Source organism: Schistocerca cancellata, chromosome 1, assembly GCF_023864275.1.
Source record: "Schistocerca cancellata isolate TAMUIC-IGC-003103 chromosome 1, iqSchCanc2.1, whole genome shotgun sequence".
Taxonomy (NCBI): domain Eukaryota; kingdom Metazoa; phylum Arthropoda; class Insecta; order Orthoptera; family Acrididae; genus Schistocerca; species Schistocerca cancellata.
The window spans coordinates 1,104,594,481-1,104,617,745 of NC_064626.1; the positions used below are offsets into that span (position 1 = coordinate 1,104,594,481).

At 38.7% G+C, this 23,265-nt stretch overlaps 1 protein-coding gene across 1 annotated transcript in view; it reads left to right on the top strand.

Annotated features, from left to right (window-relative positions):
* Window positions 1-22,832, top strand: part of LOC126091984 (peptide methionine sulfoxide reductase MsrB-like) — an 89,975-nt gene extending 67,143 nt beyond the window's left edge. Inside the window, exons 4-5 of the mRNA XM_049907352.1 lie at window positions 14,296-14,419; window positions 22,326-22,832. Of these exons, the coding sequence (XP_049763309.1) occupies window positions 14,296-14,419; window positions 22,326-22,424 (223 nt within the window). The 3' untranslated portion in view covers window positions 22,425-22,832. The remainder of the gene's footprint in view (window positions 1-14,295; window positions 14,420-22,325) is intronic.
* The last annotated feature ends 433 nt before the right edge of the window (window positions 22,833-23,265 follow it).

Here is a 23,265-nt window from a genome sequence, read left to right on the forward strand (position 1 = left end):
TTGTGAGAGTTTCACCAGCACCACAGGCGGCGCTGTGGATGAAGATACCAAATTCACCTTGGCTAATTGCTGGCTGAGTACAATCCACCAATGACTGGACACCAATGGACAGAAGCTACTTGGAAGATAAAAGAGCAGCTCTCACCCACTTGGTTATCGATATCGTACAGGGATGACTAAGACAGGGAACGATGTTCGGTACACTCTTAAAAGTGAACAGAGTGTTGTAAATTGCATTTCCTATGTACTGTGAAGTTTACGTATGATTATTTGCACTTAGCCATTGAGAGCCTTTTTTATGTTACAAGCAGTGTCGTAGACCTCATTATTTGACAAGTCACAAAGATAAGTAAACCTTTCTAACTCATTTGTGTGACTTTGTTAATAATTTGTTGGAGTGTTGTAGAACCTTCTTGGGCATAGCAGTGTAATACTGGCAGGGAGAAATTGTCTTAGTGATGTACTGCACCAGAAGCCATTTCACGAACTCGCAAACTCGACCTACCATAACAACAGTGCCAACTCAGCCTCCACAGCAATAGCGACGAGGCCTTTACAAAACTGGCAGCGAGGGTTTACAAAAAATTGATCCACTACCTTCGAGCGTAACTAAAGACTACAGGAGTTGGCCCGCAATGTGGGGCTTAAGAAAAATCTGTATCTAGAAATTCAGAGACAGCAAAGTTGGTTGGAAGTGTAATTCTTGGAAAGAGGTTATAGGATAAACATCAGTAAAAGTAAAAAGAAAAGAAGGGTAATGGAGTGAGTCAAATTACAGCAGGTGGTGTTGGAGAATTAGATTAAGAAATAATATGCTGAAAGTAGTAGACAAGGTGTAATATTTGAGAAGCAAAATAGCTGATGATAGCAGAAGTAAAGAAATATAAAATGTAGACTAGCAGTAACAAAACAAAGTGTTTCTAAAAGAGAAATATGTTACCATAAAATGTATTTGGAGTGTAGACTTACATGTAACTGAAATGTGGTTGTGAAAAGGTTCCGACAAGAAAGGAAAAGAAGCTTTTGAAGTTTGGTTTTACACAAGAATATTGAAGATTACACAGATAAGGTAACCAATGAAGAGGTACTGAGTCAATTCAGAAGATGTACTGAATCTGATCAAGGAAAAAAAGTGTGTTATAGCACAACTCAACTTAAAGAAGATATTGATTGATAGGACACATCCTTAGGCTCAAGGAATAGTCAGTTTGATAATGGATGGCAGTGTGAGACATAAAAATTGTAAAGGAAGACCAACACAGACTACAGAAAGCTGGTTCAGGTGGATGTAGATTGCAGTAGCTATGCAAAAATGTAGATTGCAGCAATTATGCAGAAATGAAGGTTGCATAGGATAAACTTGTATGGAGAGGTGCATCAAACCAGTTTCTGGACTTGGACTGAAGGCAACAACATGGTAAGAACTGGTGAGAACAAGTTTTCACACTCAGTAGAATGCTGATAAATTAATCCTTATTGAGTTGACAATCATTCCATGTGTATACTAATGGAATTGTCTGAAATGGCATACTGTTGACTGATGGTTAAATAGTATGTAAGGAAATTGCTCAGTGTCTCTTGAATTTCAATGTCTGAATATTAGCATTGGCCACATAATATCACGCTTTTTCCATGCAATAGAGCCTTTGTCTTATAACAGAATTGCCTAGTTGGTGATAATACAATACTTAAATATTGTATTGTAATAAAGACCCACTTCATTTGGTCTTTATCTTAATTTATTTAAACTCTTAACCACTCTTAAATCCACTGAAGTATTCAACAATACCCTAATCAATATATACAATAAATGTAAGCCAGGCTGTGTTTGTTGTACTCTTTACTGGTATCATAACATAATGCTTCACCTGCCAAACTGTACTACTTCGGATTTGCACTATACGTACACTGATGTTTTTTTCATGAACTTACAATAATTTTTTTCATAAAACTCACTGATTGTAACTCTGTTTAGTTCATTTTATAATTTTGTTTCTTCAGCAGTTTGTCTACGCCTGCTTGCTGGGTGCCTCAGTTGATCACGTTTTTTCTCAAGCAGTGTGTATAAACAGTAGCAGCTTTAAATATGAGTGAAAGTAATTAATGAATGGACCAGTAAAATTAAGCATGGAAGAAGAGTGTTCACCCATAGAGAGCTTCTGTTGTGAAGCTAAACTTACTTCTCATTCCTCAGCTATTTTATTCCTTTGCTGTACTTTATGTTTTGAGTTCATCACTGGCAAGATATCCTCCTCTTTTACATTTAGGCCTCCTGTTAAATGTTAATATTACTTAAACACTAAAATTCCACTTAATACTTTACCATCCTTAAGCAATTCAGTTTCGCTTAAATTTATTTCAATTTTTAACACTTTCAGTGTTCCTTAATCCACTCTAATTAATTTCTAAAATTTTAATGGATTTCCAAAAGTTCACTGACACATGCATCTCTCTGCTGGAGTGTTTTTTTGTGTGTGTGTACTTTTGTTAGAAAAAGAGCAAGATCTTGAAAGATAGTGTGAATACTGTTTTCTGTTACTGTCACATATGCCCATGCTTCACACATTAGTCCGCAGTAGGTGAGTCGTTGCCTTACCTTTATGCTACACATTTTCTCAGAAATAATATTGGACTACTGTCAAGTGATCGATGAACACTGGTGAAACATATCATGTATTATTTATTACTCTCTGTATGGCTGAACACTCTTCTTCCATGCTTAATTTTACTGGTCCATTCATTAATTACTTTCACTCATATTTAAAGCTGCTACTGTTTATACACACTGACCAACAAAAGTGTAATTCTAGTGTATAGTTCTGAAAGTTCAGTGTAGCACAGAACTATTGGTTTATCCACAGTGCTTAACAGGATATATTATGTAGATTTAAATCTTAACAATTGCATCTTTTAGTTAGGGATTGATAGTTCATTTGTGGTGATGTCACAGACGGGTTTCCTATACAAGGATCTCCACTTACATGAAAATTTGCTTACTGAGCTACATATTATAAGGTGTGTTCAAAAAGAAATGAGCCAGAGGCATAATTACAGGCCGGCTGCTGTGGCTGAGTGGTTTTAGGCGCTTCAGTCCAGAACTGCACTGCTACTACGGTTGCAGGTTCGAATCCTGCCTCGGGCTTGGATGTGTGTGATGTCTTTATTTATTTATTTATTTATTTATTTAACCTGATCAGATTAGGGCCATCAGGCCCTCTCTTACATCGGACCAGTGTTTCACACATGCAGCATTTCACACATCAGAGTTACATCATGAACATAGTTTAAATGAGAAAATTAGCTTACTCTAGTGACAATATGAATAAAGAGTAGTGACTAAGACCTAATAAAGTAAATGCGGAAGTATTTTTACAACAGTTGCTATACATACAGATTATGATAAAAGCAATAATAATAACAGTAAAACAAAAAATCAAATAATAATGATGAATATGACTAAGACCTAATAAAGTAAATGCTGGCAGTATTTTTACATCAGGTGCTATACATACAGATTATGGTGAAAGCAATAATAATAACAGTAAAAAAAATCAAATAATAATGACAAACATGAGAAAGAGTGGCAATAATAATGAAGGTTTGTGCAGATGTACATTAATATATTGGTGTGTAAAGTAGATGTTTACTAGTATAGCGAGTTTTGGGTAAGGGAGGTTTAAGGAGGGGGAGAGAGGGAAGTAATGAGGTGAAGTGCACTCATGTACAGAGGAAGGCATTACTGTTGCTTAAGTAGATACGTCATTAACTGTTTTTTGAAGCCGGTCATGTTTTTAAGTTCTCTAACATAACGAGGGAGGTTATTCCAGAGTCGGGTTCCCGCTACTGTAAAGGACTTGGAGAAGGTGACTGATCGATGCAGTGGAACGGAGAGGATTTTATTATGATAGGAACGTGTGTTTCTGTCATGTTGTTCCGACATGAGTGTTAGGGAAGAGGAGAGATATGAGGGACAGTGTACATTTATAAGGCAGTAGATGAGACAGAGTGTATGGAAATCTCTGCGTTTGTCTGCACGCAGCCAGGACAATTTTGCATATGCTGGTGAAATGTGATCAAAAAGTCGAACGTCACAGATATATCGGACGCAGGCATTCGTGACCAGTTCTAGACGTCGGGAATTTTCCTGAGAGAGGCCTTGTAGGATAATATCGCTGTAGTCAATGATTGGGAGTATAAGCGTTTGTACTAATTTCTTTTTCAGATCGAAAGGGAAGAGTTTTTTATATTTTTGTAGGACATGAAGGGATGCTGATGCTTTTTTGCACACTGCAGTTACGTGCTCTGTCCAATTTAGATTTTCATCAATTATTACTCCCAAACTCTTTGCTGATGGCGAGAAGTTAATATTTGTTCCATTTAGGATAAGAGGTGGTACGGATTCCCGATGTTTTGGGCTAATGAGCTTAGAGTGACCAACAAGTACCGCTTGGGTTTTAGATGGGTTTAGTTTTAGACCTATGTCCTGTGCCCAGTTTGACAGCGCATCGAGGTCAGTATTGAAATTTTCAATAGCTTTCTTGAGATTGCTTGGTTTCGCACTTAGATACAACTGAAGGTCATCAGCATACATATGGTATTTGCAATAGGTCAGGACCGATGACACATCATTGACATAAAGAGAGAAGAGTATAGGACCTAACACTGAGCCTTGGGGAACGCCTGAACACTACCTGCCGCCATTGTGATTTTATATCCCCAGACAGGACGCGTTGCTGACGAGACATCATGTATGAGCGAAACCATTGCATTGCGCTTTGTGAGAAATTTAGACCGCTAAGTTTGGCTAGTAAGATGTCGAAGTCGACAGTATCAAATGCTTTGCTGAAATCTAAGAAGCAAATAATAGTCGCTTCTTGTCTGTCCATGGCAAGTTTCAGGTCATCTGTCATCTTTATCAGAGCGGATGTTGTGCTTCGATGTTTACGGAAACCTGATTGGTATTCGTCTAGTAGGTTGTTAGTAGTTAGGTAGTTGGTGAGCTGGTCATGAACTATATATTCTAAGGCCTTTGATAGTGCAGGAAGAAGGCAGATGGGGCGGTAGTCAGAGGCTGCTGTGGCGATGTCCTTTTTAGGCAGTGGCTTAATTTGTCCCAGTTTCCAGGCCTCAGGGAAAACACTTGTGATTAATGAATCGTTGAAAATGTCTGTTATAGAGGGCAGTAGTTGGTCAATAATAAGTTTTACCATCTGGATAGTGATACCATCATGTCCAGTAGATGCTGATCTAATCCGCATTATGGCTTTCTTGACAGTACTGCAAGTGACGTGCTGTAGATAGAATTTTTCTTTGCTACAGTCGTTCATCCCAATGAAGTAATCATTGATTCTCTGTTTTTTTTGCGGATCAATTTTGGTTGCAGGTAATGTGAAGAATCGGTTTAGTTCTTCAGCTGGGACCATGGGATTTTCTGCAACTTTTATTTTGCCTAAACCGAGACTACGGAGATTTTTCCACAGGATAGCTGGTCTATATCTATTGTCAGCTAATGTACGGGCATGTCTGAGCTTAGCGTTTCTCACCGCTTGACTGACTTTGTTTCGTTTCTGCTTGTATACAGCGTGATTTTCAGGTGTAGGGTGTATCTTGTATGCTCGATGTGCAGCATCTCTGAGATTCATGAGCTGTTTTAGTTCATCAGTCAGCCAAGGTGCAGGTTGCCTTTTTACTTTTCTGGTCTTTATTGGAGCATATTTGTCATATAGCTGAGTAATTTTGTTTGTGAAATCGTGGAGTTTGTCGTTTATGTCCATGAGGGGAGTAGAGGTCATCCCCCAAACTATTTTTTGTGCCTCAGTTTCGAGTTCAGGCAAATTTATGCGTTTGAGGTCTCGGTATGTAGACAGTTTTTGTTTCTTTCTAGGACATTCTAGTGAATACGTCATGGAAATGATGTCATGGGCAGACATGCCAGGCGCAGATATTTGAGAGGTGCGGATTATTCTGTTCGGAGATTTCGTTGCGAATATATCTATGAACGTGTGACTGGTAGTCGTGTGATGAGTAGGTGCCAGCTGAAGTAGCGTCATATTTGAGGAAGAAAGCATCCTCTTAAATTTCCCAGTGGAAGGACTATTGCACAGAAAATTAATGTTAGTGTCACCAGCTATAATTACATGTTCATATGACGATTCGAGACTAGAGAGGGCAGTTTCGAAGCAGGCGAACCCACCTACTTTAGGAGGTTTGTAAAGGACACATATTAAGCACTTTCTGTTAAGTGATTTGATCTCTATGAACATATATTCCACTTGTTTATCTACATTGTTGTCGGATGTGTGTAGTACTGTAGGTGACAAATCAGAGCGTATGTACGCCCCTACTCCGCCCCCTCGTCTGTTGCATCTGTCTTGCCTGAGAAAGATATAGCCATCTAGGTTTACGGAAGTTGTAGGAATACTTGGTTTGAGCCAAGTTTCTGACAAAAGTATTACGTGTATATCAGCAGTTTGAAATATATATTTGAACTCGTCGAAGTGAGCTGGCAGAGACTGGACATTTGCATGTGCAATATGCAGCTTGGTGCGTTCGGGTGTTGATTGCCCGAGGAGGCTGCCGACCGATGTTTGCGGGTCGTGGTTGGCGGTGACAAGAGGGTCTGGCATGAGGAATGCGGAAAGCGTGTGAAGGAGAGGCGGGTGAGGGAGTGTCCTCCCAGTTCTGTGCAGTGAAAGCGGCCGGGAGGGGGTAGGTCCCCGGGGAGACAACGGGATCTGCGGCCAAGGTCAGCGAGGTCTGCAACGGTTTTGGAAGTAGCAGTGGGCTGGCAGGGGAAGGAATTTCGCTAAATACAACGGGAGTAATCTGCACGTTATGAAATAGTGTGATATTAATTGCACTTATGAGGATAACAACTAAAGTATGATGGTGGGTTGCTAATTAAGGATGGAAGTGAGACTACCTAATGCAATAATTAACAAAATTACATGAGAAAAACAATTAAAAATGAAAATAGTTATGTGGAGAAACGAAGAGTTGATAATACAAATAATAACAAATATTACACGAGAAAAAATAATTAGAGATAAAAAAAATAGTTATTTAGAGAAACGAACAATTTGATGATACATTAGTTACGATATGGTTGACAGTGTAAACAATATAAACATACAGGTTAGTGGCAGCAAGATTAGACATGATTTAGCTTCTAAAGCACAGGCTTTCGAGTTCATTAACACTGCAAATTGTTTTCTTTCCGTTTTCGGTCTTAACCATTATCCTGCCGTCATTTGTCCATACGTTATGTAGCCCAAATTTCGAAATCGCGCTCTTCAAAATGTTTAGTCTTTCAGAGGTCAGATCCTCGCGTACTGTCAGACCCGACTTCGCGAGATTCTTCTTTGCTCTGAAGATTTCAGATCTCTTCCTATACGACATAAATTTCACAATTATAGGCCTTGGTTTTGTAGAACCTGGCGACCTACGACCCACTCTATGACTTCTGTCAATGTCACTCAGAGTCACCTGCACGCCTAGCTTTTCTTGGACAAGGTTTATCACAAGCTCATCTGTGTTCTCTCTGCTGCTCTCTGGAATGCCGAACAGTCTGAGATTATTGCGTCTCTGATATTGTTCGAGCTCGTCCGTCTTCTCGATCAATTTCTGTTCGAGCAGTCGTGCTTTCTCCTCACTTGCTTTTAAAGATGTGTCCAGTGCACGGATCTCGCTCGCATTCGCCTCCAGAGTTTTCTGTATTTTGTCCGTCACTGCTGCAGTGACAGCATCAGTGATGGTTTGAACAACGAGCCCGAGCGTCTCCTTAGCCTGCAGCGCGGCACTCACCTCAGCCTTCACGAGTGCGGCAATGTCAGCGATCCCGGGCGGAGCGGCCGCAGCTCCCGGTGTGGACTCCACACCTGCGCTGTCTCCGGCCTGGCCGTTGGCTGCACTGCGCGTTGTTCGGCGATTTTCCATTTTTAGTACGATTCCGTGTAATTGGTGCTCAGTATGTGATGTAAAATACGACACTCGGCAGTAGATATACGGCTTTAGCATATGTAGACTAGCCTAACTGCTTAAAACACCTCCAGATTTCACGTAAACTTGCGAGCCAAGCTAACGCACGTCACTCACTCGCCGCCATGTTGATGTGTATTAGGTTAGTTAGGTTTGATTAGTTCTAAGTCTAGGGGACTGATTACCTTGGATGTTAAGTCCCATAGTGCTTAGAGCCATAATTACAGAAACCAATACCTGAATGTTAGAAGTATTGACCCTGGCTGTTGAGACACTTGTCCCACTGTGATACAAGGCAGTGAATGACTGTCTCATAAAATTCCCGGGGCTGCGATGTTAAACAGTTCTGCACGTACAGCTGGAAGTTGTTGACTGAGGTGAATCGTTTGCCCCTCAGAGCCTTTTTAAGGGGACCAAAAATGACGTAATCACAGGGAGAGAGGTCCAGACTGTATGGAAGGTGGCCGAGAACCTCCCATTTGAATTTCAGCAGGAGTGCCGCGACTGTGTTGGCCGTTTGAGACTTTGCATTGTTGTGGAGCAGAATTAGTACGCAGGTGAGATTGCCTGGTCGTTTTGATTTGATCGCTTGGTGAAGGGTGGTCAAGATTTGCAAGTAACACTGGGCATTCACTGTTGTCCCGTGCTGCAGGAAGTGAATCAGAAGGGGGTATCTTAGGTCAAAGAAGAACGTCAGGATAACCTTTCCTGCACTTGCATGGATGACGATGTCCAGCTGTATATGTGGAACTAGTTAAACCGTAGCCCCGGGAATTTTATGAGACAGCCATTCACCACCATGTGCCGCAGTGGGACAAGTGTCTCAACTGCCAGGGTCAATACTTCTAACATACAGGTACTGGTTTCTGTAATTATGCCTCAGACTCATTATATATTTACTGCTATTTTTCATTTCTGTTATGCCAGTTATGTTTGAATGGATGAAAACTGTGCTTATGCTATTGTCTGTTATTATCTAGGACATCTAGTCTTTTGACTTTTTGATTTTTAGACATAGCCTAAAAAGGTTTGTGATCCAGCTGCTATGCTAACATAATACAAGGTGTGTTTTTTAAGTAACAGCCGTTTGAACATAAGTACACAGCGAAAGGTTATTTCAAAAAAAGTAAATTTATTTTCAGAAAGTACATACTTCACTCTATTTTTTGACATAGTTGCCAAGTTTGTTCAAACATGTATCATACCTCTCAACCAATTTTAAAATGCCATCTTCATAAAAACTTGCTGCCTGCTCCAATAACCAAGAGTTCACTGCCGTTTTCATGTCTTTGTCATCATCATTGTAACGGTTGCCACTGAGGTGGTGTATGAGGTGGAACAACAGATGGTAATCGCTCAGTGCAAGATCAGGACCGTAGGGTGGCTGGTCTTAAACTTCCCAGCCAAAACTGTCCAATAAATCATGGGTCTGACCTGCAGTGTGAGGTCTTGCATTGTCATGGAGAAGGGCAATTCCCTTTGTCAGCATGCCACGTCTTTTGTTTTGAATCGCTCTGGGTAGCTTTCTCGGGGTTTGGCAGTATGCTTCTGCAATGATAGTGGTTTTTTGTTGCATGAAGTCGACCAACAAAACATCATGCCTATCCCAAAACACTGACACCATGACTTTGTTCTGGGACAGAGGCTGTTTGGCTTTCACCTTTACAGGCGAGTGTGTGTGTCTCCATTCCATGCTCTGTTGCTTTGATTTGGGCATGATATGCGGAACCCATGTTTCGTCTCCAATTACGACCTGACTCAAGAAGCTGTCACCTTCTTTGTGATAATGAGTCAAGAACTTCATTGTACACTCAAATCTTTGGTTTTTGTGGTTCTCCGTTAGGAGTTTCGGGACCCAATGGGAGCACAGTTTCCTAAACTTTAGGTGTTCAGAAACAATGTTGTAAAGCACTGATCGCGACACGTCAGGAAATTTGTTTGAGAGACCTGTTATTGTGAAGCGCCTGTTCTCATGAATCCTCGCTTCAACTGAAGCCACCAAATCGTCTGTAATCAAAGAAGGGTGATCGGAGCGGTTCTCGTCATGGACGTTGTCACGGCCATCTTTGAATTCTTGTACCCACTTACGCACTTTCCTTTCACTCGTAACAGTATCACTGTACACTTCACAAATCTGTCGATGAATTTCTGCAGCAGACAGGTTCCTTGCTGACAAAAACTGTATAACTGAGTGAACCTCACAAATGACGGGCAAGTTGATAGTCTTAAACAGGCACAGAACAGAACCGTACAGGTTAGCTACAGAGCTGAAACTGAGCAGTTGTTCCTGAGGCATACCGGTACACAACGCATGCACTCATTGCGGTATGTGCGCGAACTGCTAGTGTCTGCAACAAAACAGACCTTACTTAAAAAACACGCCTCATATTATCTTCTGGTAATGGTACATAAGTCTTGTTACCCATTTCACCAATCACTTCCTTTAGAACTAATTGCTTCCCCCACCCATTTAGATATAAGAGGTGTGTTCAAAAAATTCTGGAACTTTGTCCACAAAATTTTTCTGCTCTTACCTTTTACTTATAGTGCATGGTCTCCTCTGACATAATCTCGTCTATGATTTATACACAGCTCCCAATGCCCCAAAGCTGTTTCCACTTACGGAAGCAGTCTTGGTATGACTCTTGCTGGATCGCGCAGCGCGCCATCAGCAGATTTTCTTTTATCTCATCTATCATTGCAAATCTTCGTCCTTTCAACAGGTTTTCCAACTTCAGAAATAAAAAGAAGTCTCCAAGGGCCAGATCTGGAAAGTACGGAAGAGCAGTTTATCCCTGTGGCATGAATTCATGATAATCTAATTCTTCAAAGTCTAAGACCTAATGAGCTTTTTCTTTTTGTCTTGGAGAACCTTTTCCAACCCGTTGTGAGGACTTAACCTTGGTCTCAACATCATAACCATAGACACATGTCTCATAAACAGATATGATTCTCTTAAGGAACATTTTGTTCTCATTTGCGCAATCCAAAAGCTCTTCACAGATTGCGAGGTGAAGGTCTTTCTGGTATTCTCACTAGCTGTGGGATGAACTTGGCAGCAACATGGTGCATTCCAAAATGCTGTGTCAGGATTCCATGACATGATCCAACTGAAATGTTACATTTTTCTACAATCTCTCGGACAGTCAGTCTTTGATTGGAACCACAACTTCACTGACATTCCTGACGTGAGCGTCGTCGGTAGACATCTAAGTGCGTTCTGAATGAGGGTCATCTTTAACTTCCGTCAGGCCATTTTTAAACCATGTGACCAACTCGTAACACCAAGCAAGGGTTAAGCACTCATCACCATATGTTTTCTGCATCATTTGGTGTCTCTGTGTAAAGGTTTTCATGAGCTTCACACAAAATTTAATGTAGACAGGTTGCTCCTCTAAATGTGTCATCTTAAAATTTGCAAACTGTGTAACACAGTATTCATGTACAACAATAAAACTTCCACCAGTTACACATTAAACACAGGCATGTGCAGGTATGCCAACGGCATTTCTCTCCAACACACCATTGGTGCAAAATTACGGATGTTCCGAAATGTTTTGAATAGACCTTGTAAGTCTTTTATCATATGGAATGTGCAAGCAATACTGTTTACATCCATCACAATAATTTTTTTGAAATATTTGCTTATTTTCTCAAACTACTCATTTGTTGCCTGTGCAAGACGGATAAATCAGAAGCAGCAGATCATGCACTGAGACCAGGGAACTGCCAAATTCTTTTCATTTTAGCAAGATCTGATTATTACTATGCTAGTATAATAAAATTGGATGGATAAAAAAATCTACTCACCAAGCAGTGGCAGTAGAAAACCCATATAAAAGGTAAGGAAATGTGCAAGCTTTTGGAGCCAGTGGTACCTTCTTCTGGCAGAAGGGTTGAAGGGGAAGGAAGAGGGATGAAGGAAAAGAACTGACGAGGTTTAGGAAATGGGGAGAGTTACGGGAAAGTTTCACAGAATCCTGGGTTAGGGAAGACTTACCATACAGGATGAGGAGGAAAGAGAACTGTCCCCAAGAATCGGTCTTTCCTTCTCATCTCCTCTGGTAAGTCTCCCCTGATCAGGGTTCTGGGCTTCGCAGGAGAGTTTCTGTAAAGTTTGGAGGGTAGGAGACGGGATACTGGCAGAAGTAAAGCTGTGAGGACGGGGCCTGAGTCTTACTTGGGTAGCTCAGTTGATAGAGCACTTGCCCGCGAAAGGCAAAGGTCCCGAGTTCGAGTTTCAGTCCGGCACACAGCTTTAATCTACCAGGAAGTTTCATATCAGCGCACACTCCGCTGCAGAGTGAAAATCTCATTCTGGAGCCATCACTTTGTGTCAAAACACTAAAATTTTTGCCTTAAGCAGCTAAAAGGAAATTCTGCACAAAATGAATTAATTATATTGATGGATTTTGCTGAGAATTATTCATTTGTTGTTCAAGATGCTGTGCAAGGATTTCACTGAGTCAATAGTCAGGCCACATTACATCCATTTGTTGTCTATTTTGGTGGCAAAGAATGTCAGAGTATTCGCATTTGTATGATCAGTGACTGTCTTTGTCATGATACCATTGCTACCCAAGCCTTTCAAATAAAGTTAATAGCGTATTTAAAGACAAAGATAGCATACATTAAGAACTTTTATTACTCTAGTAATGGTTGAGCTGATCAATATAAGAATTTCAAAAATTTCATCAATTTATATCTGTACAAAAAGGATTCTGGCATCACTACGGAATGGAATTTTTTTGGAATAAACAACAGTAAATTGCATTGTGATGGTATTGGGGAACAGGAAAAATACTAGCAGCCCGTGCTAGATAGCAGATGCTCTTAGATAAGCAAATATTGACTCCATATGATTTGTTCAAATTCTTTGATGGTAGTATTCAAGGCATAAAGATTTTTTTCATGTACAAAAATAAGAAACTGAAAAAATTCAGCCTGGTCAAGAAACAAGTTTTGCCTGGGGATATACAATTTCTGGAACAAGAGAGAATCACCAATGTAAGCCAATTAATTGTAATCTGCTCAGAGCAAGCAGAGTTTTCAATGGAGCTACAGCATTCACAATTAATACCTTCAGAGAAGATGAAGAAATTCCAGGAATCTAAATTGCAAGTTTACAACCAGGACAGTATGTTGCTTGTGTGTATGATAATTTTTGGTGGATTAGAAATGTGTGTGAAGTTTCACACAAACAACAAAATGTCCTCATCAGCTTTATGTACCCACACAGTTGTGCTCGTTCCTTCCACTAAATCCCTAAGTTTTGCCGTGGTGTGGTTCAGCATAATAAGCTGTCAACATGTATTAAACCAAATAACTAAATGTTTGCTAGAACTTTTAAAAAAAGCCTAGCAAACCTGGCACATTTACATCAAAGTGCATGACGCGAAGGTGAGTAGCCTCTCTTTCAAAGCCCCTAAAAATTCAACCACTGAAGGTACTGTACTGAAATTTGGTATATAACCATCAAAGACCATATAGAACATTCACACCAAATTTCATTAGATCTGGAGGTGTTCAAGTGGGAACCCCTGTATTAATTTTTATAAAGAAGGATCCCACATTTCTATATCACTAATGGAACATTGGGCACATATCATACCAGTCTTTGAATTCATCAAACACTATCTGCAAAGTTTTATGTGATCATTTTTGTGAACTGCGTTTGCTGCCTCTCTGGTTTCTTTAGGTATGCTTTGATTAATAAACTTATTATTTGTTACTGATTTGTTATGTAGTTCATGGTTTGTTAATTTTGTTTCAAGAATGATATATCTTTTATTAAAACTGAGCCAATATTGCATGATGAAGTTTTTAGGTTTGATTTTGTGTCTACACATTGTAAACAAAATCAGATCTTTCAGTTTGGGTTGGTATTCACACGACTGTAATGATTGACAGAAGCACATCATACCTATCTTGGCTCAGTTTTTGCACAAGCATAGTTCCAAGCCCATCTTTACTCGCATCACTTGTATGTTTTCATAACAAAGAGTTTGCAAGGTCAATGAAACCACTCACTTGTTTACTTGGGTTGTGTCTTAATTTTAGTCACTTATGATACAATGTAATATGAAATTTAGTTGAAAATTCCTTGCTGCTTTGTGTATAGTTTTGTTTAATAACTATATTACCCCCTTATTTGAGTGATTTGGCAATTTCCTTGTTGATTATACTCTGCATTACATTTATACATGCAAGTATTCCACTGTTGAGTGCAACATTTTAATCATACTTTGTTTTTCATGCTGTAACATAATTTGATTTATGCAGAGTAGCTTGTAAATGAATGTGTTCATATGTTTTTAGCTCAGAAACAAAATATAACTCTGGCAGTGGCTGGCCCTCTTTTTATCAGAGCATTGATGGAAGTGTCTTACAACGTTTAGATACAAGCCATGGTATGATTCGAACTGAAGTTCTGTGTCACAATGTAAGTTTAATTTACCACAATGTTTCATCTTTATGAAGTATACTGCCAATTGTACTGTTCCAATTTCATGTTTGAAATAACGTGTGTTTTGCAGTTTCTGACTGGAGTATGAAGTTACTTTTTCTTTCCATACCTAGTAAATTATTAATGTTAATCCAACACAGAAGAGAAATCTGACAGTTCAAGTGATGAACAAGTTTAAATTTGTTTATACAGATTGAAAAACAACCATATAAAAAGCACTAACTCCATATATCGTTGTGCCTTAATAGTGATTCAATTGTAAAATTATTCTTTTTTCCCAAGCCACATCAATAACTAGTCTTGTGATGTGTCTCAGTGGCTTAGTGGTTAAGTAAAAAACAAGTCTGGGGAGTTTTATCCATTATTTATCATGCCTTCCACATCTTTCAACATTTGCTACTGTGAAGAATGCTGAGCCACACTGTGGTTCTGAATCCATATCAAACTGTATAACTGGATGTGTAAATAAGTTACATAGTTGCAGTCGAAGCCGAGAGAAAGAGTGGGTAACACTCTTGTGTCAGAAGAAATATTTAAATATGCATTACAACCAATGTTGTGCCATCAAAAAAAGCACCAACCTCACCTAAAAGAAAAAAAAAAAACTACATTCCAAGAACAAATAAAATACAAATTATGAGGTAAAACAAATAAGTCTGATAAGCAAATGTTATTCAACTCCCTGATGATAATAGCTGTGAGACACATGATATTAGATTGAAGCCACTGGCTACTAAATTCAGTTAATTCTTACTAAAAGTAGCAGAAAAACAAAGTTTCAAAAGCAGATTCATTATAATGTACTTAGGCATGCATTACATGCCATACTCCACCAGCAGAGATCAGTTTTGCCTTTCCAACTGTTAAAGAAATCACAAAAATCATCAGATTACTAAATATCAGTAATTCTTCTGACTGTGATGGTTTTTCAGCCAAACAGTTAAAGCTTTTGCTGATCATTGTAACCCTCCCTCTCCCCCACCATTGTCATCAATTGATGTGTCAACATGTATTTCCTGAAAGACTGCAATATGGAGTTGTAATAACCATTTATAAAAGTGGGAATAAGAAAGTAAGTAAAGACCCAACTCCCACCTTTGCAAATGTCTCTAGAATGTTGCTTATTACAGAATACTGAACCTCTTTTACAATACTAACCCTTTAACAACTTATCAGCTTGGCTTGCATTAAGGATTTTCTACAGACAGACTAATATAAAAATTCAGTTATGGTAGAACCAAGAAAGAAAAATTATCCAGTTGGCATTTTCTGTGGTCTTGGCGAAGCATTTAATTATGTATATCATAAAATTCTACTGTAGCAACTAACACATTATGGCATCCTCATTGTGTGGCTGGAGTCGTACTTAATGACAGAAAGCAAAGGATTTCAGTAAAATATGATATGACAGAAATAAAATGACATTCAGAGTGAAGCATAACTATGGTATATCAGAATGTTTGGCAGTTACTCAGATTATGCAATTTCAGACAAATAAAAATGATTTACAGAACCAGAGGTAGAGCGAAATGAAACACTATGTGTGAAACTTCTATGCATAAAGAAATGATAGTTAAATCAAGACCCTATGCTGTCAACAGGCATTGATATACATCAACAGGGACAGTTGAAAATGTGTGCCCCAACCAGGACTCGAGCCCGGGATCTCCTGCTTACATGGCAGACACTCTATCCATCTGAGCCACCAAGGGCACAGAGGACAGTGTGATTGCAGGGATTTATCCTTTGAACACTCCCTGTGAGACCCACATTCCCAACTTAATGTCCACACACTATATTTGTAGTGCCCCTGCCCGTTACACTCATTACTCGGCAGCAGACAATCTGACTGAGTTCCGTAAGAGTACGGGGAATGCATGTGCATCCGCACAGAGGAAGGAGGTCAATGGCCAGTTAGTGTTAACTATATATGGAGATGGTACCTGTTCTTTCGGACACATCAATATCCATGCATAAAGGTGGATATTATGCTGAAGTGTGTAGTAAGGGTATTGTGTAAAGGCAATAACTTACATCTTGCATATGAATCTTTGGGAACTTCACGATTCTTACAAGCACATTCCAATACATTTCCATTTGTATTTAATATTGTTGTTGTTGTTGTTGTTGTGGTCTTCAGTCCTGAGACTGGTTTGATGCAGCTCTCCATGCTACTCTATCCTGTGCAAGCTTCTTCATCTCCCAGTACCTACTGCAACCTACATCCTTCTGAATCTGCTTAGTGTATTCATCCCTTGGTCTCCCTCTACGATATTTACCCTCCACGCTGCCCTCCAATACTAAATTGGTGATCCCTTGATCCCCCAGAACATGTCCTACCAACCGATCCCTTCTTCTAGTCAAGTTGCGCCACAAATTTCTCTTCTCCCCAATTCTATTCAATACCTCCTCATTAGTTATGTGATCTACCCATCTAATCTTCAGCATTCTTCTGTAGCACCACATTTCAAAAGCTTCTATTCTCTTCTTGTCTAAACTATTTATTGTCCATGTTTCACTTCCATACATGGCTACACTCCATACAAATACTTTCAGGAATGACTTCCTGACACTTAAATCAATACTCGATGTTAACAAATTTCTCTTCTTCAGAAACGCTTTCCTTGCCATTGCCAGTCTACATTTTATATCCTCTCTACTTTGACCGTCATCAGTTATTTTGCTCCCCAAATAGCAAAACTCCTTTACAAGTGTCTCATTTCCTAATCTAATTCCCGCAGCATCACCCGACTTAATTCGACTACATTCCATTATCCTCATTTTGCTTTTGTTGATGTTCATTTTATACCCTCCTTTCACGACACTGTCCATTCCGTTCAACTGCTCTTCCAAGCCCTTTTACTGTCTCTGACAGAATTACAATGTCATCGGCGAACCTCAAAGTTTTTATTTCTTCTCCATGGATTTTAATACCTACTACAAACTTTTCTTTTGTTTTCTTTATTGCTTGCTCAATATACAGATTGAATAGCATCGGGGAGAGGCTCAACTCTGTCTCACCCCCTTCCCAACCACTGCTTCCCTTTCATGTCCCTCGACTCTTATAACTGCCATCTGGTTTCTGTACAAATTGTAAATAGTCTTTCGCTCCCTGTATTTTACCCCTGCCACCTTCAGAATTTGAATGAGAGTATTCCTATCAACACTGCCAAAAGCTTTCTGTAAGTCTACAAATGCTAGAAACATAGGTTTGCCTTTCCTTAATCTTTCTTCTAAGATAAGTCGTAGGGTCATTATTGCCTCACGTGTTCCAGCATTTCTACGGAATCCACACTGATCTTCCCCGAGATCGGCTTCTACCAGTTTTTCCATTCATCTGTAAAGAATTCGCGTTAATATTTTGCAGCTGTGACTTATTAAACTGATAGTTCGGTAATTTTCACATCTGTCGACACCTGCCTTCTTTGGGATTGGAATTATTATATTCTTCTTGAAGTCTGAGGGAATTTTGCCTGTCTTATACATCTTGCTCACCAGATGGTAGAGTTTTGTCAGGACTGGCTCCCCCAAGGCTGCCAGTAGTTCTAATGGAATGTTGTCTACTCCCGGGGCCTTGTTTCGACTCAGGTCTTTCAGTGCTCTGTCAAACTCTTCACGCAGTATCGTATCTCCCATTTCATCTTCATGTACATCCTCTTCCATTGCCATAATATTGTCCTCAAGTGCATTGCTCTTGTATAGACCCTCTATATACTCCTTCCACCTTCCTGCTTTCCCTTGTTTGCTTAGAACTGTGTTTTCATCTGAGCTCTTGATATTCATGCAAGTGGTTCTCTTTTCTCCAAAGGTCTCTTTAATTTTCCTGTAGACAGTATCTATCTCTCCCCTAGTGAGATAAGCCTCTACACCCTTACATTTGTCCTCTAGCCATCCCTGCTTAGCCATTTTGTACTTCCTGTCGATCTCATTTTTGAGACGTTTGTATTCCTTTTTGCCTGCTTCACTTGCTGCATTTTTGTATTTTCGCCTTTCATCAATTAAATTAAGTATCTCTTCTGTTACCCAAGGATTTCTTTTTAATAACAATAACAAATTTAAGATTAAGTACAAGATTCACAATTATAATACAAGAAGTAACAATAATTTCACACTAATAATCTTGTTAAATTGATTTTAATTTTTCTACTTACCTACAGTTAATAGCATCCTCTGAAATCAGTTAACTTACATACATGTCTAGTATGAAATAACAGGCGAAAACAGCAGCAAAGCAGTGGAAAAAGCGTCATCTTTTTAAGGCTCCTGGTAAAAACAGAACTGTTGTAGGCACACTTTGTTGTCTGGCTGGCTGACTATTAAAAACTGTTTTTCTCAGGAATGTCACATACTAAGATCTGTGGTCCATTAGTGGTGTACAAAATGATAGCTTCCAAGTCATCAGTGCAATCAAAATCAATGGTCATTTGTGTCACATATTTTGATATTTGCATACTCACTCATCAAAACCTAGGGTAAGATAGTACAGTTTCGATATAGGTACAATTCCAATCAAGATAAGGTTTCGTGCCATTTTTCAGTTTTGTAGTGTTGGTAGAACTTGGCTTCATGTGACGTTGCAATGTGGAAGGTTTGTGCAGTTCTTCCTATCATTTCCCTGAATACACCAGTTTTTGCAACAGAGAATTTTTTTTTTCTTTTTGAGAGGTAAGTGAAGTTACTAAGTTTTAAGCATTCTTATAAAATTTTTGGTTATCAAATGCTTATAAATTCTGTATTAGTGCCGTTACAGACTTGTTTCCTGTTTCCATGTGTTCTGGGGCATTTAAAGAAAACGATTGTGTGACATGTGCTGCCATCTCTTGGTACAGCTAATTATTATTTGTTCACGATTTAACTCTCACCAATAGTGTATTTTTGATCAGAAAAAAAGGTATAGTTTTGATACCCTAATAAAATTTCGATCAATGCAGTTCTTTAGTTTAGTCCGTCAAGACTGGTTACTGTAGACGTATTATACACAATTACTGCAACTAAGTTCTGCATATTTAAACATATTTTTAAAAGCAAACCCCTTTTTTCCCCCTGAGATGCCCCAAACAACAAGGGGGGGGGGGGGACCTGCAATAAATGGAGTCCAACTGCATTACATGAGGCAATAAAGAATGTAATGGGTGGCGATTGAGTCTTTCAGCTGCATCAGAATTACATGATATTCCTCTCAGCACTCTGCATTTTAAAAAAAACCACACAAGCTGGATTACCTCTAACTATAAAAAACAGAATAGGTCATCCAACAGTACTCAATTCTGAAATGGAAGATGGTTCCATGGAACACAGAATGCAAGGTTGCTGGAATCGATTCGATTCATTTAGAGCATTTATTACGAGACACGCTAACCTTAGCCTGCAAAAAACTGAGGGTCTTTCAAGAGCCACAGCTGATGGCTTAAATAAAGTGGAAGTAAGTAAATATTTCAGAGACCACAAAAGTAGTTCATCGTAAAAGTAAGTGATAAGTTGTTTCATTAACAAATATGGAAAGAGAGCGAAATTTGACTGTTACTGCACACATGAATGCATCTGATATGTATTTACCACCAATGATAATTTTCAAAGGAGTGAGGATTTGCCCTGAATTTCAAGACTGGATACTTCCTGGTTCCATTATGGACACGAGTGAATCGGGGTACATTAATGAAGAACTGTTTATGATCTGGCTTCGACACTTCAAGAAATACAAAACAGTGGTTAGTATTACAGTTCTTGTTATTGAAAACCATGGCAGGCATACTAGCTTGGATGCTGTAGAATATTGTCAGGAAAATGTGATGGAACTTTTGGGATTGCCTACACACATGTACTACGGCCATTAGACATAATTTCCTTCAAGTCTCTAAAGGCACAATATCAGAGAAATGCAATTGAGTCAACTCACTGTAATCCCAATAATCCCAATGAAAGCATTACAAAACAAAGATTCTGTACTATTTTCTGTGATGCCTGGAGCAAAACTGCCTCTGGTGGGTGTACAATAAAGAGGTACCAGTGCATAGGAATAATGCCCTTCTACACAGACATTGTTTCCAAGGAGAAATTTGCACCTTCAACCCCCACCAAACAAGCTACTACCAGCATTCTGATTGAAGTGTGCATATCTCTAAAATATGTAACAGAAGAAGACGGCAAATCCATAAAACCAGCATCCAGTACCATTTCTCAGTACAATGCTGTCAAGAACATTTTGCCAACTCCAGAGAAAAAAGTATCGTTTTGGAAAAGGAAAACACAGACATCAATTCGACTCATTTCAGATGCAAACCTGGAAAACCTCTGCAGCAAGAGAATCTTTTTCAGCAGGGACTAAACAAAGAAATAAACAAATGCAAGAACAATAAACAGAAATGTAATCTATGGAAAATGATTAAAGAAGTATTAAAAGCTTCAAATTGCCAGCAAACAACGAAAATAATTATGCATTTTGTTTCTTGAAGTATTATAGTGCAGAATCATTGGCAAATGGTGACTGGATTCACTGTGCAAAAATTTGGTGCCATGAAGTTTGCATCGGTGCCTGAGGGAAAAAAGTGCTTTAGGTGTGTAAGATGTCAGTGATCACAACTGTGCCTAGTGTGATTCATTTTTTAACAATTTTACTCAATTCTGTAATCTTTTCTTGTGTTTAAACTGGCACTTGTAATGCTGTAATATTCGTGTTACATATTCATTAAATATCAAAGAACAAGTGCCATAATTTAAATTATTCCTTTCCTCATTATGTTTCCCATTACAATAGCATTTTTTTTTAAATGATCAAAATTGTACCACCTTACCCTAGGGTACTTTCATGAAATTTGGCAAGAAGCAAGGTTTCACAGTGTACTTAAAGAGAAAACGACCAGAAAATTGGTAATTTGTAATTATATCGTATGAAAAGAATATTTAATTTGTCATTTGTTATTAACTTCAAACTTGAAACTTAAACATTCTCGAATGTCTCAGAACCCTCGGGACCAATATCTTTCAAGTGTCAATGTCGATAACAGGCAAATATCATTGACATTCTCGATTCCTGGAATGGATGATCTGCCTATGTATATAATTAAGTTTGTACAGACCCGGCCAGTCCTCCCCCCCTCCCCCCTCCCGCCCCAAGCAGTTTTTTTACCAGTATACATAATATCTTGATTATGTAAAAAGTAATTCCCATAATTAAGAATGAGAGTAAATTACCACTAGACAAAATTGATAGCTAGTGTACTTAATCTGAAGCAGCATGCAGTGGCTGCTTTTGCTTATTGAAGTACAACTTGACTTGGTCCACATCCTTGAATAGTCTTCTTCATAATTGGATTTATGGAACATGATATGTGAATGAATAAAGGACACAAGTATAATCTGTGGAACACATAACCATATCTTCCTTCTTTTTATGGCTTTTCCGTTGTAATTTCCACTTATTTGGCCTCATGGTCATTGGAATGTTAAACACTAATCTTCACTCCTTTCCCTTGTGTTTATTTTCCTCCCAATATTGTAGCAGTTTTCATTTTTGTTATATCTACTTACTGTTGGTATCTTTGTTGTTATACTGGTCCAATAACTTGTAGATAAAGTATACTTTTTCATAGCCTCCTGTGCCTCTCTAAAATACTTCCCAGTTCCGTTAACTTTTGTGGCTAGAAAGCTCAGATTGTCCCTGTCTCATTTCGTAGCAATGTGGAATATATGAAATCATGCTTTCTTCTCTCTGATATGCTTTTGGCCCCAATGGGTTTACCCTATTCGAATGAGGAACTATCAACTCAGAATATGTTTAGAACTGCTCTTATTACAAAGTGTGTTTCTTATTAATATGTTATCTCATACTTTACAACTTTCACCAATGCTTTTCAATGTTTTAAATGAATGTTTCTTTTTTCAGTGCTCTGCTCACCTTGGTCATGTTTTCAATGATGGTCCAGAACCAACTGGTTTGCGCTACTGCATAAATGGAGTGTGTCTCAAATTTGTACCAGAATAAGTAACAACTATAAAAATAAAATTCATTTAATAACAGTATAGCATAAATTTGTTCCAAAGCAAATGGTTAGTTCAAAATTATAATAAATAAATAGGTAAGCCTATGTGAGACAAAACAGTATCAATAACTTAATTTTGATTTTTCATATCATATGCTGCGCAAACTTGCCTCCCTATTCGACCCCCCGCTTGCTTAAAGTATTTGAACATTAAATGCAGGAAATGTCACAAAAGATAATGTATTGTGGCTTAATGATGCTTCAAAGTTGTACACTGTTCTAAGCTGTAGGAATGTGTTCTGCTTCAGCACAGTAATTGTACATCCCTTAGTAATTTGTCATAATAGACTTAAATAGACTGTTGTATTTATCCTTAACATTTTATGAAATAAAATCTACTGTGTCTATGAGTTTTGCAGATCTTAATTGTGGAGTTGTGGATAAAAGCTCTTAATGATATACATTTAGCTGAAGTTCAATAGCTTAAAGTTAAGTGAAGAAGACTCCAAATTCATCATCTTAATCTGCTTGATTTTTCACACTTAAGTAAGTTCACAATAGGGTCAAATTAGCATCCTGAAACCATTAGAAGACTAACATGGTAATGTAAAGATGACACCATATTTCATCTATTCGATATAATGGCTGATGGGGAATGATAGGTTGCCCTTGCTACTCAGTTCGCTCTGATAGCTCTGAGTCTGTGGTTGATAACTGGAAGAGATTAATCATTGGATAATGATGATTTCACTATTGCCCAGATAACAGTGTGGTGGATATGTTAAACAAAAAAAAGTGTACCCTGTTTGTGGTGTGCTTTGTGTCCTGCCATTTATTACTCAA